Consider the following 17,553-nt stretch of genomic DNA (forward strand, 5'->3'; position numbering starts at 1 on the left):
GCTGTTTTGCAGGTGTTAGATCCAATGAACGGATGTGGAGAAGCGGCTGTCCTGCGCTGCTGGCGTCTCAGCAGATCGAGATGTCAAAAAACACCCGTGGTTTCAAGAAGTTTTAAAATTCTCTTCAAAACGCGTAGACAATAAAACAGCATTCCATACTCTACATCTCAGATGACCGTGACATCTGTAATGAGACACCAGCAGAGCAGCATAGCCGCTTCTCCACATCCATTCTTTTTGAACCAAGATTGTAGGCATCGTGAGCGCCACCCAATTTGTGCATGAAAAGCCCAACCTTCATTGGTACATCATAAGTTCCACATCCATTGGTGCATTATAAGCCCTCATTGGTGCATCACAAGCCCCACCCCCATTAGTGCATCGGAAGTCCCAGCACCATTGGTGCACTGTAAGCCCCACCCCATTAGTGTAATATAAGTTCCACCCCCATTGATGCATGGTAAGAACCATCCCATCAGTGTATAATAAACCCCACACTCTCATTAATACATCATAAGCTCCACCTCTATTAGTGCATTGGAAGTCCCAGCCCCATTGATGCACGGTAAGCACCACCCCATTAGTGCAATATAAGTTTTACCCCTATTGGTGCATCGTAAGACCCACCCCATTGGTGCATAATAAACCCCACCCCTCATTGGTGCATCATAAGCTCCACCTCCATTAGTGCATCATAAGCCCCAACCCCATTGGTGCATCATATGCCTATTAGTGCAGGCTAAGTTCTGCCCTCATTGGTGAACTGAAAGCTCTACCCCCATTATTGCAGTGTAAGCACCACTTCCATTGGTGCATCATATAAGTCTCATCTCCATTGGAGCGTTGTAAGCCCCATCCTCATTGGTGCATCATAAACCCCATCCTTATTGGTGCATTGTAAGCCCCATCCCCATTGGTGCATCATAAGCCCCACCCACATCAGTGCATCGTAACCCCCCTCCCATTATAAGCCACACCCCTTCTTAGGCAAAAAATAAGGATTTAAACGCATCCTTAATTTTACAAACGAGATGTGTGCTATAAATCTGATGTAATTTAAGCAGTAAGAGTATAATGGTAGGAGACAGAGCAGTAAAAGGTTGTAAATTCTTTCTCTTATACACACAATTAGAGACATTAATTATAGACTTTACATACACCCTTTCTTCTCTTCAATATTAAAGGTGGGCTAGGGCGGTAATAAGAGGCTTTACTATATTTTTGTATTGCTCACAAAAAAATAATAAGAAAAAAGAAGATAATAAAACCTTTATTCTGTAAGACTCAATTTCCAGCCTTTCTTTGCTAGATGTTTTATACTTCTTTATTATTTAACCATTTGCTTTAATGGCCAATTACAAATATAGGAGAACATGTTACTCATAATATATATCTATATATCTATATATATCTATATCTATATATATATATATATATATATATATAATATATATATCTACATATATATATATATATATATATATATAATATATATATATATATACATATATGTATATGTATATATATATATATATATATATATATATATATATATATATATATATATATATCTATATACATATATAAACAAAACAAAAAGGAAGCAATTCAGCGTTTTATCAGGTAGGTTTTGATTTGATCACCTTCGGTTGTATTATCTTTATGTCGTATGTATTTAGCTTTCACTATTTGCTAAATGCTGGGATTTTTGTCTGATCTGAATGTTGCCATCTCCACAATGTCAAACTGTCTGATGTGTCCTTGATGTTATAAATGTGTAGAAATCTGTTTATGTCAAACATCATGTTACCGTCGTAAATTTACAAAATGCAAAAAAATTCTGAATTGGCTGTTTGTGGCCTCCATGGGTTTATTTTCCATCTTGAGTTAGATTAAAAGTGCATTTTAATGTGTGGACTTATCTGTCGTGCTGTTATTCTCCTGTCCTCCCATATGTAAAATCAATGATTCCCTGTGAGTCTGGCAGCAGCTTAATTGCCCGGAGATGGTGTGTAGTCACTCGCGGATCGCAGCTCCGGTTACTAGGCAAACACTTTTATGAGATCTGGCCAAGCAAAGTTTTTTTTAACATGTGCATACAAAATGTATGAGACTATATATGGATTAAATAAGATATTCAGTTATAGTACGCCCAGGTCATCATGAAGTCCGTCAAGGTATTGTATGAAAAGTGGTGTAAAGTTGTATACAAGGCGACTTTTATAAGGAAATGAGAAAGGCATCTAAGCTTGATTCAACATCAATGTCAAGGGAATTGTCCCCACTGTCCATTGTGTTCCATGTACTAAAGACATCGATATATCTTGAGCTCATCATCTCCTCTTGATGATCGGTTGACCGTTGTGAACCTGTACATTTTGGACTTGCACACAACTATATATGTGGAGATCATTATAGCCTTCCATTTCTGCTTTGTTATATTACACAACATTAAATTTGTACTAATACAAGATCCTCACAATCACAAAGTATCTTCATGAGCACGTTATATCATATGATAATGCAGTAGATGCTATGCACTTTTTACACATGCCTACTATATCAATTCATACAAAAAGGACAGCCTGCATCTATGGTGTCAAGATCCTTTCCTTTTAAGAACTGTATAAATTGGGTTGGTTAATGAATTGTCTTTTATTTCACCTCTGTTGTGCAGAAAGTCAGACGAGGTCCAGTTCCAAGTCCAAGCCCAACAGATTCCAAACGTGTCAGCTTCTTTGGTACTAGCCGCTTCCACATCTCGGATTTTAACTTTCTCATGGTGCTTGGGAAAGGAAGTTTTGGAAAGGTTAGTAAATCTGGTTCAGTTTTGGTTTTCCCCTGTCTGTCATTATCTGTGTTTCCCTCTAACTCTTGCTCCTTCCTTCCATGGTGGGAGGAATCAGACTAGTTCTGGTCAGGAGCATAGCCAGGTATATGATTCAGGTATCTCCACTATTAGGGGTAACCCTGAAGTTAGTGATAGCCTAGGGACCCCTAGCGTGAGGGACAGCATGGGAGCCCCTGTTCCTTGCTTTCCTACCTTCACTTTGTGACAGAAACGCTCCAGCATTTAAGAGAATATATGATTAGAAGATCAATTGAGGGTCATAGGGTGAGATGAGACTTATCTGGCACCAACCCTGGCCGGCTCTTCCCAGCATGGCAAGAGATGATTGATAGGTCTCTCTCATAGCAAAAGTCCTGTGGTGGGAGAAGATGACCAGGAGTATTGTCTATATGTGATTTTTTGATAACCTGTTCAGAAAAAATAAAAAGTCAAGTTGGCAACTCTGCTATTATACCCAGCCATTTCAGAGAAATATATACCTGACTTTAATTGCGCAGCCAGACTCTGATTAATGCCGCTTGTGGTTTGGACGGCATGAACCAGATGATAGGTTCCCTTTATTATAGACAAGTCTTTGGGTCATGTCCAAAAGAGTAAGCTTTGTGGAATTGTTTATTCCTTGTTGAATACAGTGACAGAAATTAAAGCCTTTCCGTGACCAAACGTGTTAAACGTAGGCTGAATAAAGACAACATTGGAAGGGAATGGTCAACTGTATAACATGTCTAAAATGTTCTCTTGACATTCATTCAATATACATTGAGGCAGGGGGTAGTGGAGAACAGTTGGCTTGCTCTAAAGGAAATCTGTCACCAGGTTTTTGGTATGTAATTTGAGAGCACCATGATGTAGAGGCAGAAACCCAGAAACCTGATTCTAGTGTTGTGTCACTTACAGGTTTTTGTTTTGCTGTTTCAATACAATTAGTGTTTTATCAACAAGAGGTTATCACTTTACAATAACCAGCATTGATTATCAGCTCTCTGTCACTATACAATGTATACATAAAGCTGTGGTGTGGATGGGGATATACAGGCCTCAACATTAGATCTGCTGTAGAGAAAACTCTGATTGTATCACAACAGCTGCAATCAGTGATCTAAGTGAAACATTGCTGGAATAAAGGTGCCAGTCCCTATAGCATGCTGATATATTACATAGTAAAAACCTGCTAAAGTAATACAAAAAAATTATATCTGAAAAGTTTAGTAGAAATATAATATTGCAACCCATACATTTACTAATAAAATATTATCATTAGCCATGCTGAAAAATTGTGTGTACTGTACCTTGAATGTAGTACTGTGTTTTCCCGAAAATAAGACCTACCCCGAAAATAATCTCTGGTGCAATTTACAGTATAGAAAATATTATAAGACACTGTCTTACTTTCAAGGAAACATGGTAGTAACAGTGAACAAACTTGCAACAAAGAACTAATTTCATCGTGCAGTTGAAGCGATGGCCAAGGGACCACCAAGGTGCAGAGTAAAATTATGGTGTACAAGATGGGGATGTAGAAACAAGGGGTCAGTTTTATTGAGAGGCAGGAAATATATGTATATATATATATATATATAGATATATATATATATATATATATATATATATATATATATATCATATATATATATATATATATAATATATATATACCGTGTTTCCCCGAAAGTAAGACAGTGTCTTACATTCTTTTTACCCCCAAAAGTCCCACTATGTCTTACTTTTGGGGTATGTCTTATATTGGAAAAAAATCCCACAGCAATCACAGCAAGTCTCCATGCAATGTACCGTATGGGGACTTGCCGCGATTGCTGCACATGAGGGCACTGAGGCTGCGTGTTTTTGTATGTTGTCCGTGGTCCTGATGGACCATGGACAACATTACTGCCACATTTCTCAGTGGCCGAGCGTTCGGCTGAGCGCCCGACCGCCGGCATGTGACAGCTCTCAGCTGAGCGCTCGGCCGCCGGCATGTCAGGGCGCTCAGCAGGGCGCTCGGCCGCCAGCATGTCAGGGCACTCAGCTGAGCGCTCGGCCGCCGGCATGTCAGGGCGCTCGGCTGGGCGCCCAACCGCCGGCATGTGACGGCTCTCAGCTGGGCGCTCGGCCGCCGGCATGTCAGGGCACTCAGCTGAGCGCTCCGCCGCCGGCGTGTCAGGGCGCTCGGCTGGGCGCTCGGCCGGTACTGTAAGGAAGAACTGGGCACTCGGCCGCCGGCATGTAAGGGCGCTCAGCTGAGCGCTCGGCCGCCGGCATGTCAGAGCGCTCAGCTGGGCGCTCGGCCGCCGGCGTGTCAGGGCGCTCGGCTGGGCGCCCGACTGCCGGCATGTGACGGCTCTCAGCTGAGCGCTCGGCCTCCGGCATGTCAGGGCGCTCAGCTGGGCGCTCGGCCGGTACTGTAAAGAAGAACTGGGCGCTCGGCCGCCGGCATGTCAGGGCGCTCAGCTGAACGCTTGGCCGCCGGCATGTCAGGGCGCTCAGCTGGGCGCTCGGCCGCTGGCATGTCAGGGTGCTCAGCTGAGCGCTCGGCCGCCGGAGTGTCAGGACGCTCAGCTGGGCGCTCGGCCGGTACTGTAAAGAAGAAAAAAAAAAAATAACGCTTTCCGTTTACTATGTCTTACTTTCGGGGTACGTCTTACATTAGCCGACCCCCCCAAAACCCCCACTACTTCTTACTATCGGGGGTGTCTTACTATCGGGGAAACACGGTATATATATATATATATATGGCTATAAAGAAAATCCAGCAAAGACTTGGGAACACCGGTGCTGTAATAAAACTTCTTCTTTATTTGTGATATCCATAAAAAGTAAACACGATCTACAAGGCTCAGGAACAACAAAGTATGGTTAGCAGGAGATATCGCAGATGGGACTACGCGTTTCGGCGGCCTTGTCCACCTTCCTCACGGTCCTCTTATGGATATCACAAATAAAGAAGTTTTATTACAGCACCGGTGTTTCCAAGTCTCTGCTGGATTTTCTTTATAGCCATTTCCATTGCTGGATGCAATCCTGTCCATGTCCGTGCAAGGCTTTGTTTACCGGGTGAGTCTGAACCCAGGTGGCTTTTAGGCTGGAGCTGGACTTTCACTTACTTGTATGCATATATATATTGTATACATTATATTCCCCCAAGTCAATGGGGGAATATAATGTGGCAAAGGTAAAGTTTACATTGCAGTCTCTAGCTGGGCCGATGCAAGAATAAGTCGCCCTAGCTATTACAAGTAAGTATAGAACGGTTAATTCGGCAAGCAAAATATATTCAAAACTACACTGAAGGAACTAACCTAACTGGTCTCTACTACTTGGCTGGCACGGATACCACACTCTGGCTTTTGAGGCCTATGCGGTAGAAGACTCACGGTACTGTTGACGGGGAACAAATCCACTCTCAGGAGCTTGTTGCTATGATGTTCTTCAGTGCCCGCTTCTTCTCCTCACAGGGCAGGGGGGATCTCCTCATCTTTTGTCCTGGCCCAAGTTCTCTTGGGTCCTCCAGCTCATGTCTCTTTCTTGTTTGGAATTGCCATTCCTAAGGAGCTTCTCCATCCGGTACTCATCTGGAAGCTACCAGGGCTCTCTCACATGCAGCCGGCACTGTACCTCTTCCCTAACCATTGTTCCCGGACACGTCTCTGGCAGTATCTTCTCTCTTTCACTCTCTCAGGCGACCCGATTTTTCCTCCTCCCACCCTAAGCTCACCTCCCTCTTATTTTCTGCTTCCCAAACTTTTTGGGCCAGGTGAGTCCACTTGTAGATTTCCAAGGGGAGCACCAGCTCTGCCGGCTAGTCCAAGAAACACAGCACGCAGAGAGCACAGTGTCACGGTCCCTCTTACTGTCATGGTTGCCTCTTGGTGAGATTAGTGACAGGCTCAGGGCCTCTGTTATCATCAAAGGCCTTACACATTAAGGATATGCTTTTCTTTTGGCATGGTTAATGTCTGTTTTTCTTGCTATCTGCAAGCTCATTAACTCTACCCAGGTGATTCCTTTGATGACCACTTGTGACCTGGATAAAAACCTTCTGCTTCCTCCAGAGTGTGTTGGTTATTCAGTTCATTCTGAGCGAGGCCTGAAGCTGTGAGGAGGTGATTTCTGCAGCTGCTACTACCGCTGTCTGTTGTGTTGGTGTGTGTGTGAAGGTAGTTTGGCTTGTTACTTTCTCCATTCTGTGTTTCCCCTTCCTTTACACCTTTTGTTGTCACTATTGTTGGTATTAGGTGTGAGTGAGTATTGTTGTACCCCTGTCTGTCAGTTTTGTTTTTGGGGTTTTCCACTTCCGTGCTTGCCCTTTAACCCAGGTGGTGAGTTGTGGAGGGGGGGTCTTACCATCAGAGGCAAGGACAGATGACTGGGCGACATTGAGGGCCCAGACCTCGCTGCCATTAAGCGTACCCCTGGGTTGAGGGAAAGCCTAGGGTATGCTTATGTGACGCCTTGGGCAAGCCAGGGGTCACAGGTCACAACACCACCACACCCTACACCCCAGTTAGGAACACCAAGGCTACCAAAATCCTTCTTGCCTTCCTCCAGGGGCTGATGTTCACGCCAGGGGGTGGGCCAGGCGGTTGGCTCCGCCCACCGAGGAGTTCACAGCCCTGGAGGCGGAAGAACCAGGCAGTTAAGCTAGGGAAGTGAAGGAGTAAGGAGTTAAGAAAAGGGAGTGAAGTAGAAGGAAGTAGTAGTGAAGCTAAAGAGAGAAGATGAAGTGACAGTAGTAAAGCCTGAAGTTGGTCCGGGTGTGTGCCCCGGACAGTGACAGCAAGGTCAACAGACGGCGGTGATAGTCTGCAGGGGGACTGCTCGGAGGTTGCTGGAAGGACCGCGGACGGGTGGTGACCCGGCGGTCTGGAGCAGTATACGAAGAACAGTCAGCACCAGGGCAGGGGCCTTTTGGATCCCGGCAAGGCTAGGAGTCGCCATAATTTGCCAAATCCGTCAGTGAAGGGGACGTCTGTCTCCTAACAACCAAGTCCCGATTGAAGGCAACAGTCCAACCGTAACGGAGAGACACCGCCACCGCCAGGGCACCAGTTTCTCAGGGCCAGCGCCTGCGGGCAAAGAAGGGCTCCTCCAGCCCATATCCAAGCCGGGGAGCGGGTTACCGGTGGGAACCCATCGCAACCATTATAATCATAGGTGCAGGACAGAGGGACTGTCACCGTCACCTACTGGGGAAAGCAAGTGCAGCCGTCCGTGGGAACCGTCTTTACAGCCGTGTGTTTTACCGAGAACTGTGTCATCGTCTCAGGCTGAGTGAGTACCACAGTGCCGTAAGGCACAGCGCTGCCCCCTCGTCCCTGCGCCCACCAAGCCCTGCATCACCTACCTCATCACTGGGCCCTGGGATCACCAACCCCTACCCACGGAGGGGCAACACAACAACTGGCTGCTCCATACCATCCTTCCCGGGATCCCCATACAGAGCAGCGGTGGTGTCAACAAATCACCACCACTGTGGGTGGCGTCACGGACAATAAACAATCCCCAAACCCAAAAACCCCCTTTCACTCACGGGCGAGGAGCGCCGCTCGAGTCCCCGGGATCCGGCCCGTCGCTCGAGCCACCGAGCAGCGGCAGGCCGCAGCAGCCGCAGTGCCAGCCGGACCCGAGCAGTGGGAGAGCGCGGCGTCCCCTCCTCCGCCCGCGACACTTAGTTTAAGGGTCAGCTTACAGTCCCCCTTTCTGTTCCCCCCATTCCTGTCACACTGCGTGATATACACTTATTAAAGTCATAGCGTGCTTAAACCGTTTGTAGGGGTAATGTCCCTACAGTTCATAAGCAGTCTTTATTATTATTATTATTATTATTATTATTTATTATTATAGCACCATCAATTCCATGGCGCTTTACATGTGAAAGGGTTATACATAATAGGCACAAGTACAATAATCATGAACAATACAAGACACAGACAGGTACAGGAGGATAGAGGTCCCTGCCCACGAAGGCTCACAGTCTACAAGGGATAGGTGAGGATACAGTATGTAAAGGCCACGTCACACTAAGCAACATCGCTAGCAACATCGCTGCTGAGGCACGACTTGCTGTTGACTCGCCCACCCCAGGGCTATGGGACACCCGGTGCTGGGTCGGACTAGTCCGGGGGTCGTCAGTGGTGGCGGGGCCCGACTCCGTGGTCCTGGTGGGTGTCAATTAAATATGGCTGCAGTGTTGGGGGTGAATAAAGCTTGTGTTCGTGACGCCACCTGTGGTATGCGGCTATTAAGCCGCTGCTGCTGTATGAGGCCTCCGGAGTGATGGAATGGCAGCTGGTATGGTACTGCTCCCCACAGGTGGCCCCGGGGCACACTGTTGGTGCTCGTGAGAGTCTATGGTGTAATGGAAGTCTATGCAGGCAACAATAACTGAGACAACACCGGAGGGTGCAATTCCAAGATCTTTACTCACACTTCCTGGTAGGTGCACACTGGTGCCGTCGGAAGGCTGGAACCCACTGTCAGGGACCTCCGCCGTTCCTGGGTAGATCCTGGAATGAAAGCCGGTACCCTTCTCTCTAAAGTGTCTCTGTCTTCAGCAGTCTCCTTAAGCCTAGCTCTTTTAGGATGAACCTGCTCGGCCTCCACTACAGCCTCCAGGCTGGGAGCTCGCCTGTCGGTTACTTGCCCCCTTTCTAGAGGTTCTGCTGTGGGCTGTGGCCCGGGGAGTTTGCAACTTTCCCTGGGCCTCGGTTTTTACTGTTGGAGATGATTTTTCACTCCTTCTGTTTCTAGGGACCGTCCCCTGTGGCAGCTTGATCCCTCCACCGATGTTCCTGTGGAACAGGCCACCACAGCTCACAAGCTATCCGTGGCCCTGGAATCCCTTCGTTCCCTGCTTGGTGTCACCTGGACCCTCTGAGTCCCAGGATCTTCACCAGGAAGCGTCTCTTTCTTTCCTTAGCTCCTGTCTGACTAGAGCTTTTCTTCTTCTTCTCCTTCTTGTCTGCCTCCTGCAGACCTCCTCCTCCTTCCTCCCTCTCTCTCTCTATCTGACTAAACTTGACTTTCCTTTCCCTGTCTGCTCTCTGATCGCTCCTCCCACCTCCCCAGTTGCTAAGCTGTACCCTATAGGAGCAGGGATGGGTCTTATGGCCCCTCTCAGCATGCAGCATGGGAGGGTTGCTGCCACTATCCCTGGTCCCAGTGTGTACCTAACAATGGGTGTTGTGTAGATTTGCCAGGGGACCGGCGTTCACTCTTTTCCTCACCCAGAATGGGACATCACACCGCTGGATGGGGTGCAATGTCCTGTGGCGACGGAAGCCTCAGGGGCGCCACACTAGCGATGTTGCTGTGTGTGACATCCAGCAACAACCTGGCCCCTGCTGTTAGGTCGTTGGTTGTTGCTGAATGTCCTGGACCATTTTTTAGTTGTTGCTCTCCTGCTGTGAAGTACACATCACTGTGTGTGACAGCGAGAGAGCAACAACTGAATGTGCAGTGAGTGGGGAGCCGGCTTCTGCGGACGCTGGTAACCAATGTAAATATCAGGTAACCAAGAAGCCCTTTCCTTGGTTACCCGATATTTACCTTCGTTACCAGCGTCCGCCGCTCTCACGCTGTCACTGCCGGCTCCCTGCTCCCTGTGCACATAGCCAGACTACACATCGGGTAATTAACCCGATGTGTACTCTGGCTAGGAGTGCAGGGAGCCAGTGCTAAGCGGTGTGCGCTGGTAACCAAGGTAAATATCGGGTTGGTTACCCGATATTTACCTTAGTTACCAAGCGCTGCATCGCTTCCACGCATCGCTGCTGGCTGGGGGCTGGTCACTGGTTGCTGGTGAGATCTGCCTGTGTGACAGCTCACCAGCAACCCGTGTAGCGACGCTCCAGCGATCCCTGCCAGGTCAGGTTGCTGGTGGGATCGCTGGAGCGTCGCTTAGTGTTACGGTACCTTTAGGGTAGAACTGGTTGTGCAGCGCTATATCAGACTGAGGGTTACGGCAGGTTGTAGACTTTTCGGAAGAGGTGGGTCTTCAGGTTCCTTATGAAGCTTGTCAAGGTAGACGAGAGTCTGATGTGTTGAGGCAGAACATTCCAGAGTATGGGGGAGGCACGGGAGAAATCTTGGATGCGATGGTGGGAAGAGGAGATGAGAGGGGAGTAGAGAAGGAGATCTTGTGAGGATCGAAGGTTACGTGCAGGTAAGTACCAGAAGACTAGGTTACAGATGTAGGGAGGAGACAGGTTGTGGATGGCTTTGTATGTCATGGTTAGGGTTTTGAACTGGATTCGTTAGGCAATGGGAAGCCAGTGAAGGGATTGGCAGAGAGGAGAGGTCGGGGAGTAGCGGGGGGACAGGTGAATTAGCCGGGCAGCATAGTTTAGAATAGATTGTAGTGGTGCAAGACTGGATTAGACTAGTGGTTTGGGGCTCTTAAAGAAAGGTCAAGAAAGGATGGTGTTGTCCTCTAATCTAAGTACCGGGAGACTAGGTCAGAGATGTAGGGAGGAGACAGGTTGTGGATGGCTTAGGGTTTTGAACTGCAGTCGTTGGGCAATGGGAAGCCAATGAAGGGATTGGCAGAGAGGAGAGGTCGGGGAGTAGCGGGGGGACAGGTCGATTAGCCGGGCAGCATAGTTTAGAATAGATTGTAGGAGTGCAAGACTATTAGAAGGGAGGCCACAGAGCAGGAGGTTGCAATAATCCAGGCAGGATATAATAAGGGCATGTACTAGGGTTTTTGCAGCTTCTTGGGAAAGGAATGTACAGATCCGGGAAATATTTTTGAGTTGGAGGCGGCAGGAGGTGAAGGGGGCTTGGATGTGTGGCTTGAAAGAGAGATCAGAGTCTAGGATTACTCCCAGGCAGTGAGCACGTGGCACTGGGAAAGTGAGCAGCTATTGGCATTGATGGATATGTCAGGTGGGGGAGTTGAGTAATGAGGAGGAAAAATAATGAATTGTTTTGTCCATGTTCATTTTTAATTTTTATGTCCCTTATGCTCTTAGACAGTAAGCCTTTAAATATGGGATATAAAGGAAAACCAAGGCACTTGACGGTGCCCTGGCACCCCACACAATTTCACAGCTGCTGTTTTGCAGGTTGTATTAAACAATAATGTGACAGTGTGTATGAGCCCAAAGACTTTTTCCAGGATGTGATTTAGAAAATCAATGAATATAAATCAGTTCCATTCATCTCAATGGAGTTTTTTTTTTTAATCAAACACATGGATTTCAGGAAGCCCCTTTTGGATGAATAGCTCAGTCATGGAAATGTTTGCATCAAATCTGCTGTGTGTGATTACATTGCTAATGAACAGCCCTTCATTTCAGGATCTCAGCCCATGGACACCTACAGATGTTATTTCTTGCTCTTTTATTTCTCTGGAGAGCGTTCCACTTGTATACAGCCAGTAGTTATGTCTTTTATGCACATCCATTTTATTAATCAATCTAGCTATGCTGTGCTGATTGAAATCATGTGGAAATATGAAATGTTGTCTATTTCTGCTGACCAATAGAGGAAGCTGTATTGTGTGACCCGTTTTTCGGGTTTTATTATCATGCATTTGCTTATGGAGAAATTGATTTATTTATGCATTGGTAATCAGAATTCTCCCTGCGTGACTCCTGGATCCCGTGGTGAGTTTACTTCACTCGATCTGTGCAGCAGTGCTTCATCTTCTGAACACAGTCATATAAATAATATAAAGTGCTTATGATGTAAACACCAGAGGATTTTATATTGCATATATTCTGTATAATGGAAGCCAAATGAAAGAAAAGCCAAGCAAAGTCGCTGCTGGTTGCATCATTAATTCTAGAGACTACAGGAACATATTAATAGGTGCTGTGTGTATAAATTAAACTGTTGAGCCATAAGTCAATCTCTACAAAACTTATTTTCATTGAGCATTTTTAATGGGCGAGCATGCTCGGCACTGCTCAGTACTCGATCAAGTATCCTTGTGCTTGAGCCCCTGCCCTGTAAGTTTCATGGCTGTTTTTCAGCCATTAAAGAAGTGGTTCACCAACATTTATTATTTGTCACAATGATATTATGTTGAGAAACAAGGTTTCATTCAAATACCTTGTGTTGCCAATGGTGCCTGTGAGCGGTGCTATTGCAGTCCACTCTTCCCCATTGCATGACCCCCCGGGCTCCGTGACCTCAGGGATCCAGTGATGTTACGTCAACTCCCTGTTCACCTGACGTCACTGAGCCCGACCCCAGTCTCCATGAGTCATTGGGCTGTGGGCGGCATTTCACCGCTCATCACAGCCCAGCTTCCCTCCTGCTTCTGCGCTCTGCAACAAAGGAGAGAGCAGGGAGATGATGGGCTGCGGCGCTGGGCTGTGATGAGTAGTTGTGGCACTCAGGGGGCAGGGGGTTAACCTTACTCGTCGCCGGGTCGATGGTGTCTGTTCCGGGGATGTCACAGGTGGCCTGCCCTGCTCCGTGCCCTGAGGTGTCCACAATAAAAGGGGAATAATAGGTGGATGTTTGTTTGTCGTGACGCCACCTGCGGTACGTGGCCATGGAATTAGCCGTCACTGCTGTTGCTGTCCTCTGGGGAGGATGGTAATAGCAGCAAGGGTGGTATCGCTCCCCACAGGTGGAGCGGGCCCCAGGGAAATGAGGGAGGTGGGGACAGCTGGTGACGCCAAAGCGCGGGGCGATGGCAATGGCAATGACAAGGACAACACCGCGGTTGCAGTTCAAAGTTCTTTTTACTCACAGTTCGTAAGATGCTCTGGTGGTGCTGCTCTCCGCTGCGATGGGCTTCAGCCGGTCCTGGGTAAATCAGAAGCAATCACCGGTGTCTGTGGAGTGTGAGACCTTCCTCTTCTGCGCTTACTTGTGGATCCCCGTGGCTTAAAGCAACTTGGAGACCCCAGTGTTCTTGTAAAGTGCAGGTGGCGCTATGTGTCATTGTGCTCCGGGAAAATGGGTGGTGGGAAATGGGACTTGGAATCCCCATCCCCTGAAGATTCTAGTGGTCCAACGTGGAATATGTCCCACCCTAGAGTTCTACACCCTGTCTAGCGCTGGCACTGTGGGAACGGTTAGGCTCGACCTCCAGCTATCATGTTCTTCTCAGTCTCACTAGCTCCACCGGTTGCCTCTCGCCCTTTTCCATTCTGACCAGTTCTAGCAGGAGAATCTCTCACGCATTCTCTCCTGCAACTATGTTGTTCAGAGTCTCAGACTATTCTGGTGTGAAACTGTGTGCTCTGTAACTTTCCCTCCATTTGCAGACCCCTCTTTTCTGATGACTCACTAGTGGTTGTCCCAGCAACCGGGAATTTCCCAAGCTGTCTGGCTTCTTGAGTTGTATAACTAGCTGACTCACTAGCTGGATGTTGGGTAAGTGAAAAATACCAGTGATTAACCTTTTCTTACCCGGAATAAGCATTGCACCTTAAGTCAGATGCAATATCCTGTGGCGCCTGAAGTCTCACTGGCGCCACATGGTGAAACGCTGCCCACACCCCAGTCACTCATGGAGACTGGGGCCGGCCAGGTGAGCTGGAAGTTGATTTGACATCACCGGATCCCAGAGTTCACAGAGCCCGGGGTCAGACGATGGGTAAGAGCAGTCCGCAATAGCGCCACTCACAAGCACTATTGGCAGCACAAGGTATTTGAGAGAAACCTTGTTTCTCAACATAATTTCGTTGTGGCCAATAATGAATATGGGTGAACCACCCCTTTAAACATGCAAGGATTATCTGCCAATCACTGTAATGTCATAGCCATGCTGATTGGCAGACCGCATTGTGTCACTGGGTCTATATAAGACCCAGTGATGCCATGCTCAGCGCACTGTACCCTGGAAATAGTGTAGGAAGAGGTTCTGCTGGAGAAAATATACAGCATTAGAGTGATCATATCTTGCGGACCTTGCTTCTGTCTGCAACATAAAATAATCTATTATATTTTCTTATAATAACGCTCTTAGCTGCATATAGCGTATGACAAGTTGCTGGAGAAGGTGTAGTGTATTAGGGTCTTGTAGGCAGTAATTATTGCCTTACAGACCTTGCTGCTGCTACATTAACCCAAATGTCCTTTCCAGGGCTAATTCAAATCTATTCTATTCTCTAATAATACTGCTTTTAGCTGCATCTAGTTTAAGGCAAGCTGCTGGAGAAAGTCTAGTGCATTACAGGCATGTAGGCAGGGATTCTAGCCTTATAGTGCTTGCTTCGGCTACGATAACCCAAACGTCCTTTTCAAAGCTAATTCAAATCTATTCTATACTCTAATAATAATGCTGTTAGCTACAATTAGTGTAGGGAGAGCTGCTGGAGAAGGGATAGTATATTAGAGGCATCTAGGCAGTGATGATAGTTATAAAGTCCTTTTCAGGCCTACATATATTTCATTCCCTATTTGTACCACTATTAGCTGCATTCAGTGTAGGGATAGCTGCTGGAGGAGGGATAGTTCTGGATTAGAGGCATGTAAGCAGTGTTTATTGCTTCACACTCATTCTATAAGTATACTGCTGCAGCATGTGTTGGTCATGGCACAGGTGATGTTATGGGACACTTGCAGGTGTAAGGTGGGGATAGACACCAGGAACTAAAGTGGTGGCTGGAAACAGACCGTCATCATGAGGTGGCTTAAAGCCTCAGTGTCCACATGCAAAAACTGCAACATTTCCTTGGGAAGCAGTCAGGATATCCAAGCACATAGCACTTTGTTTACTTTTTTTTCTCCATCTCCACCTAGTCCACATGCAAAATTTTCTTTTTAATTGTGAACAGCGAGCGTTTGATTACACACAGAAGCAGGATTGTTACCCTGATTATGACATCATCACAGCTCACCACCCTGGTTGATTCCTTAAAGATTTGTAGACCCTCTCAGATGTCAGACATCCATGCCCACTGGCTGGTTTTTATGTGCGGAGGCTGACTGGAATACCAACCGTAATGTTGTAGCTGGAATTCAACTACTGCCCTCTGCTGCTCACAAAGCCTTGCAAACATGTGTAATCTGGAGCTCCAGCGTTTGGCCATTTCGTAAAGCAGTTGTTGAGATGACACTTGCAATAGATGCTACAGAACCGCCAGACCAGCGGCAGCTGTAACTGACTTGCAGAAGTAAGCACACAAGTGGCATACCTTTATAAATATCTCAGGCAAATTTGGGTAGGTTTTCAGAAAGCGCTGAATGACTAAGTAGAGCATGTGAGCCAGGCATGGCATGAGTGCAAGCATGCCAAGCTTCAGAGCCACCACCAGGTCACAGGCATTATCATACACAACAATGTCTGGTTTGTAGGTTCAGCGTCAAGAGCCACGGATCTATCTGGTCTGTTATACCTTTCAACATCTCTGCAGCGATGTGCTGTTTTTCACCTAAACAAAAAAATTTCAGCGGAGCCTGTTAATACTTCACTAAGGCAGTGCTGCAATGCTTATAGCTTGACACTGATACGGCTGACGTGTTCTGAGTTGACAATTAAGAGATGGAGAGGAAGAAGGGATGAAGGATCTGGTGTAGGAGGTGGAAGAAATTCTGATGGAACTAGGGCCTGCAATCTTCAGCATCAGTGACACGTGTGCCATCCCATGGTCTTACTCGGTCTTGGCCTCCACAAGGTGTGCAGTCAGGGAAATGTAGTGTCCCTTGCCACAAGCAAGAGTCGCATGATGACACCGTTGATATGGTAGAGGAGGACAAGAAAAAGAAGACACCATGAACCGTATACCGTATATTGGTTAGAATGGGGTGCATGGGAATACACAAAAAAAGAGTAATGTTTGATTCGGCTTTATGTCCTGCTGCTGTCAAGTGATAGCCCAGCTAATAAGGCTTTGATCACGCATTTTTGTTGCTCTTTTTTTTTCAGCATTTTTAATGAGTTTTATGCAAACTAACAGCTGATTTTTAAAGTACCGCAAAAGCTGAGATTTCATAAATCTAATGGTCATTATTGCTTTTTTTTTTCCCTAACTGAAATGGAAAACTGCTGCGGTTTTGAAAGAACGCTATTAGTGAAAATAGCCTAAGTAGTGAAAGAGGGGTTTTTTATTTCTATTTTTTAATTTGTCTAATATACAAGTCATTATGCAAAAAATAATATTTCCTAACATTTTTTGTTGTAAAATCAATTTGATCTTCAATTTTGTATATTTTATTATGGCTCCATAAAAGTGGCGTAATATCCTGGCAACATTGCTCCCAGCAGCAACCAGTTAGATATGTTCATGCATGTTCCCAATGTTGTTTCCATCCATTTCAGAAATTTTCCTGCTCTGCAGACCTCCTGGGAGGGTCTTACGGAAAATACTTGAGTTTCCAATTGACCTCCATTATGCTCGTTACTCGAATTGAGCAATCTGGCGTGTTCACGTTAAGTAACGACAACCCGAGCATTGTAATACTTACTCATCACTATTAAGCATCTCATTTAAGTTTATTAAGGGGAATCACAAACAGAATAAGACATTACAGAGAAACATATAGTTCAATGCATACCAATAGGAGTGAGGGTCCTGCTCGCAACGCACAATATATGAGGAAATAGGGGGGACACAAGGGTAAAAATAAAGTGCTTGAAATGCTATGTTTAACCATCAGTATAATAAATAGGGGTATTTACATAACCCTGCATGAACCAATAACAAGCCAGTATCTGTACAAGGAGAGGTACAAATTGCTACTGGATGTGTGAAAGAGAGAACAGGAGCTTGTTTGTTACATTAGTAAGGTGACCTGGTAGGC

At 46.4% G+C, this 17,553-nt stretch overlaps 1 protein-coding gene across 2 annotated transcripts in view; it reads left to right on the top strand.

Moving 5' to 3' along the window:
• The window catches only part of PRKCG (protein kinase C gamma), a 763,615-nt gene that overhangs the window by 662,096 nt on the left and 83,966 nt on the right, over positions 1 to 17,553 (top strand). For both annotated transcript variants that reach the window (XM_075329229.1, XM_075329228.1), the window contains one exon: positions 2,678 to 2,809. In XM_075329229.1, coding sequence (XP_075185344.1) covers positions 2,678 to 2,809 — 132 coding nt within the window. The remainder of the gene's footprint in view (positions 1 to 2,677; positions 2,810 to 17,553) is intronic.

The sequence above is a fragment of the Anomaloglossus baeobatrachus genome, chromosome 11, assembly GCF_048569485.1.
Source record: "Anomaloglossus baeobatrachus isolate aAnoBae1 chromosome 11, aAnoBae1.hap1, whole genome shotgun sequence".
Taxonomy (NCBI): domain Eukaryota; kingdom Metazoa; phylum Chordata; class Amphibia; order Anura; family Aromobatidae; genus Anomaloglossus; species Anomaloglossus baeobatrachus.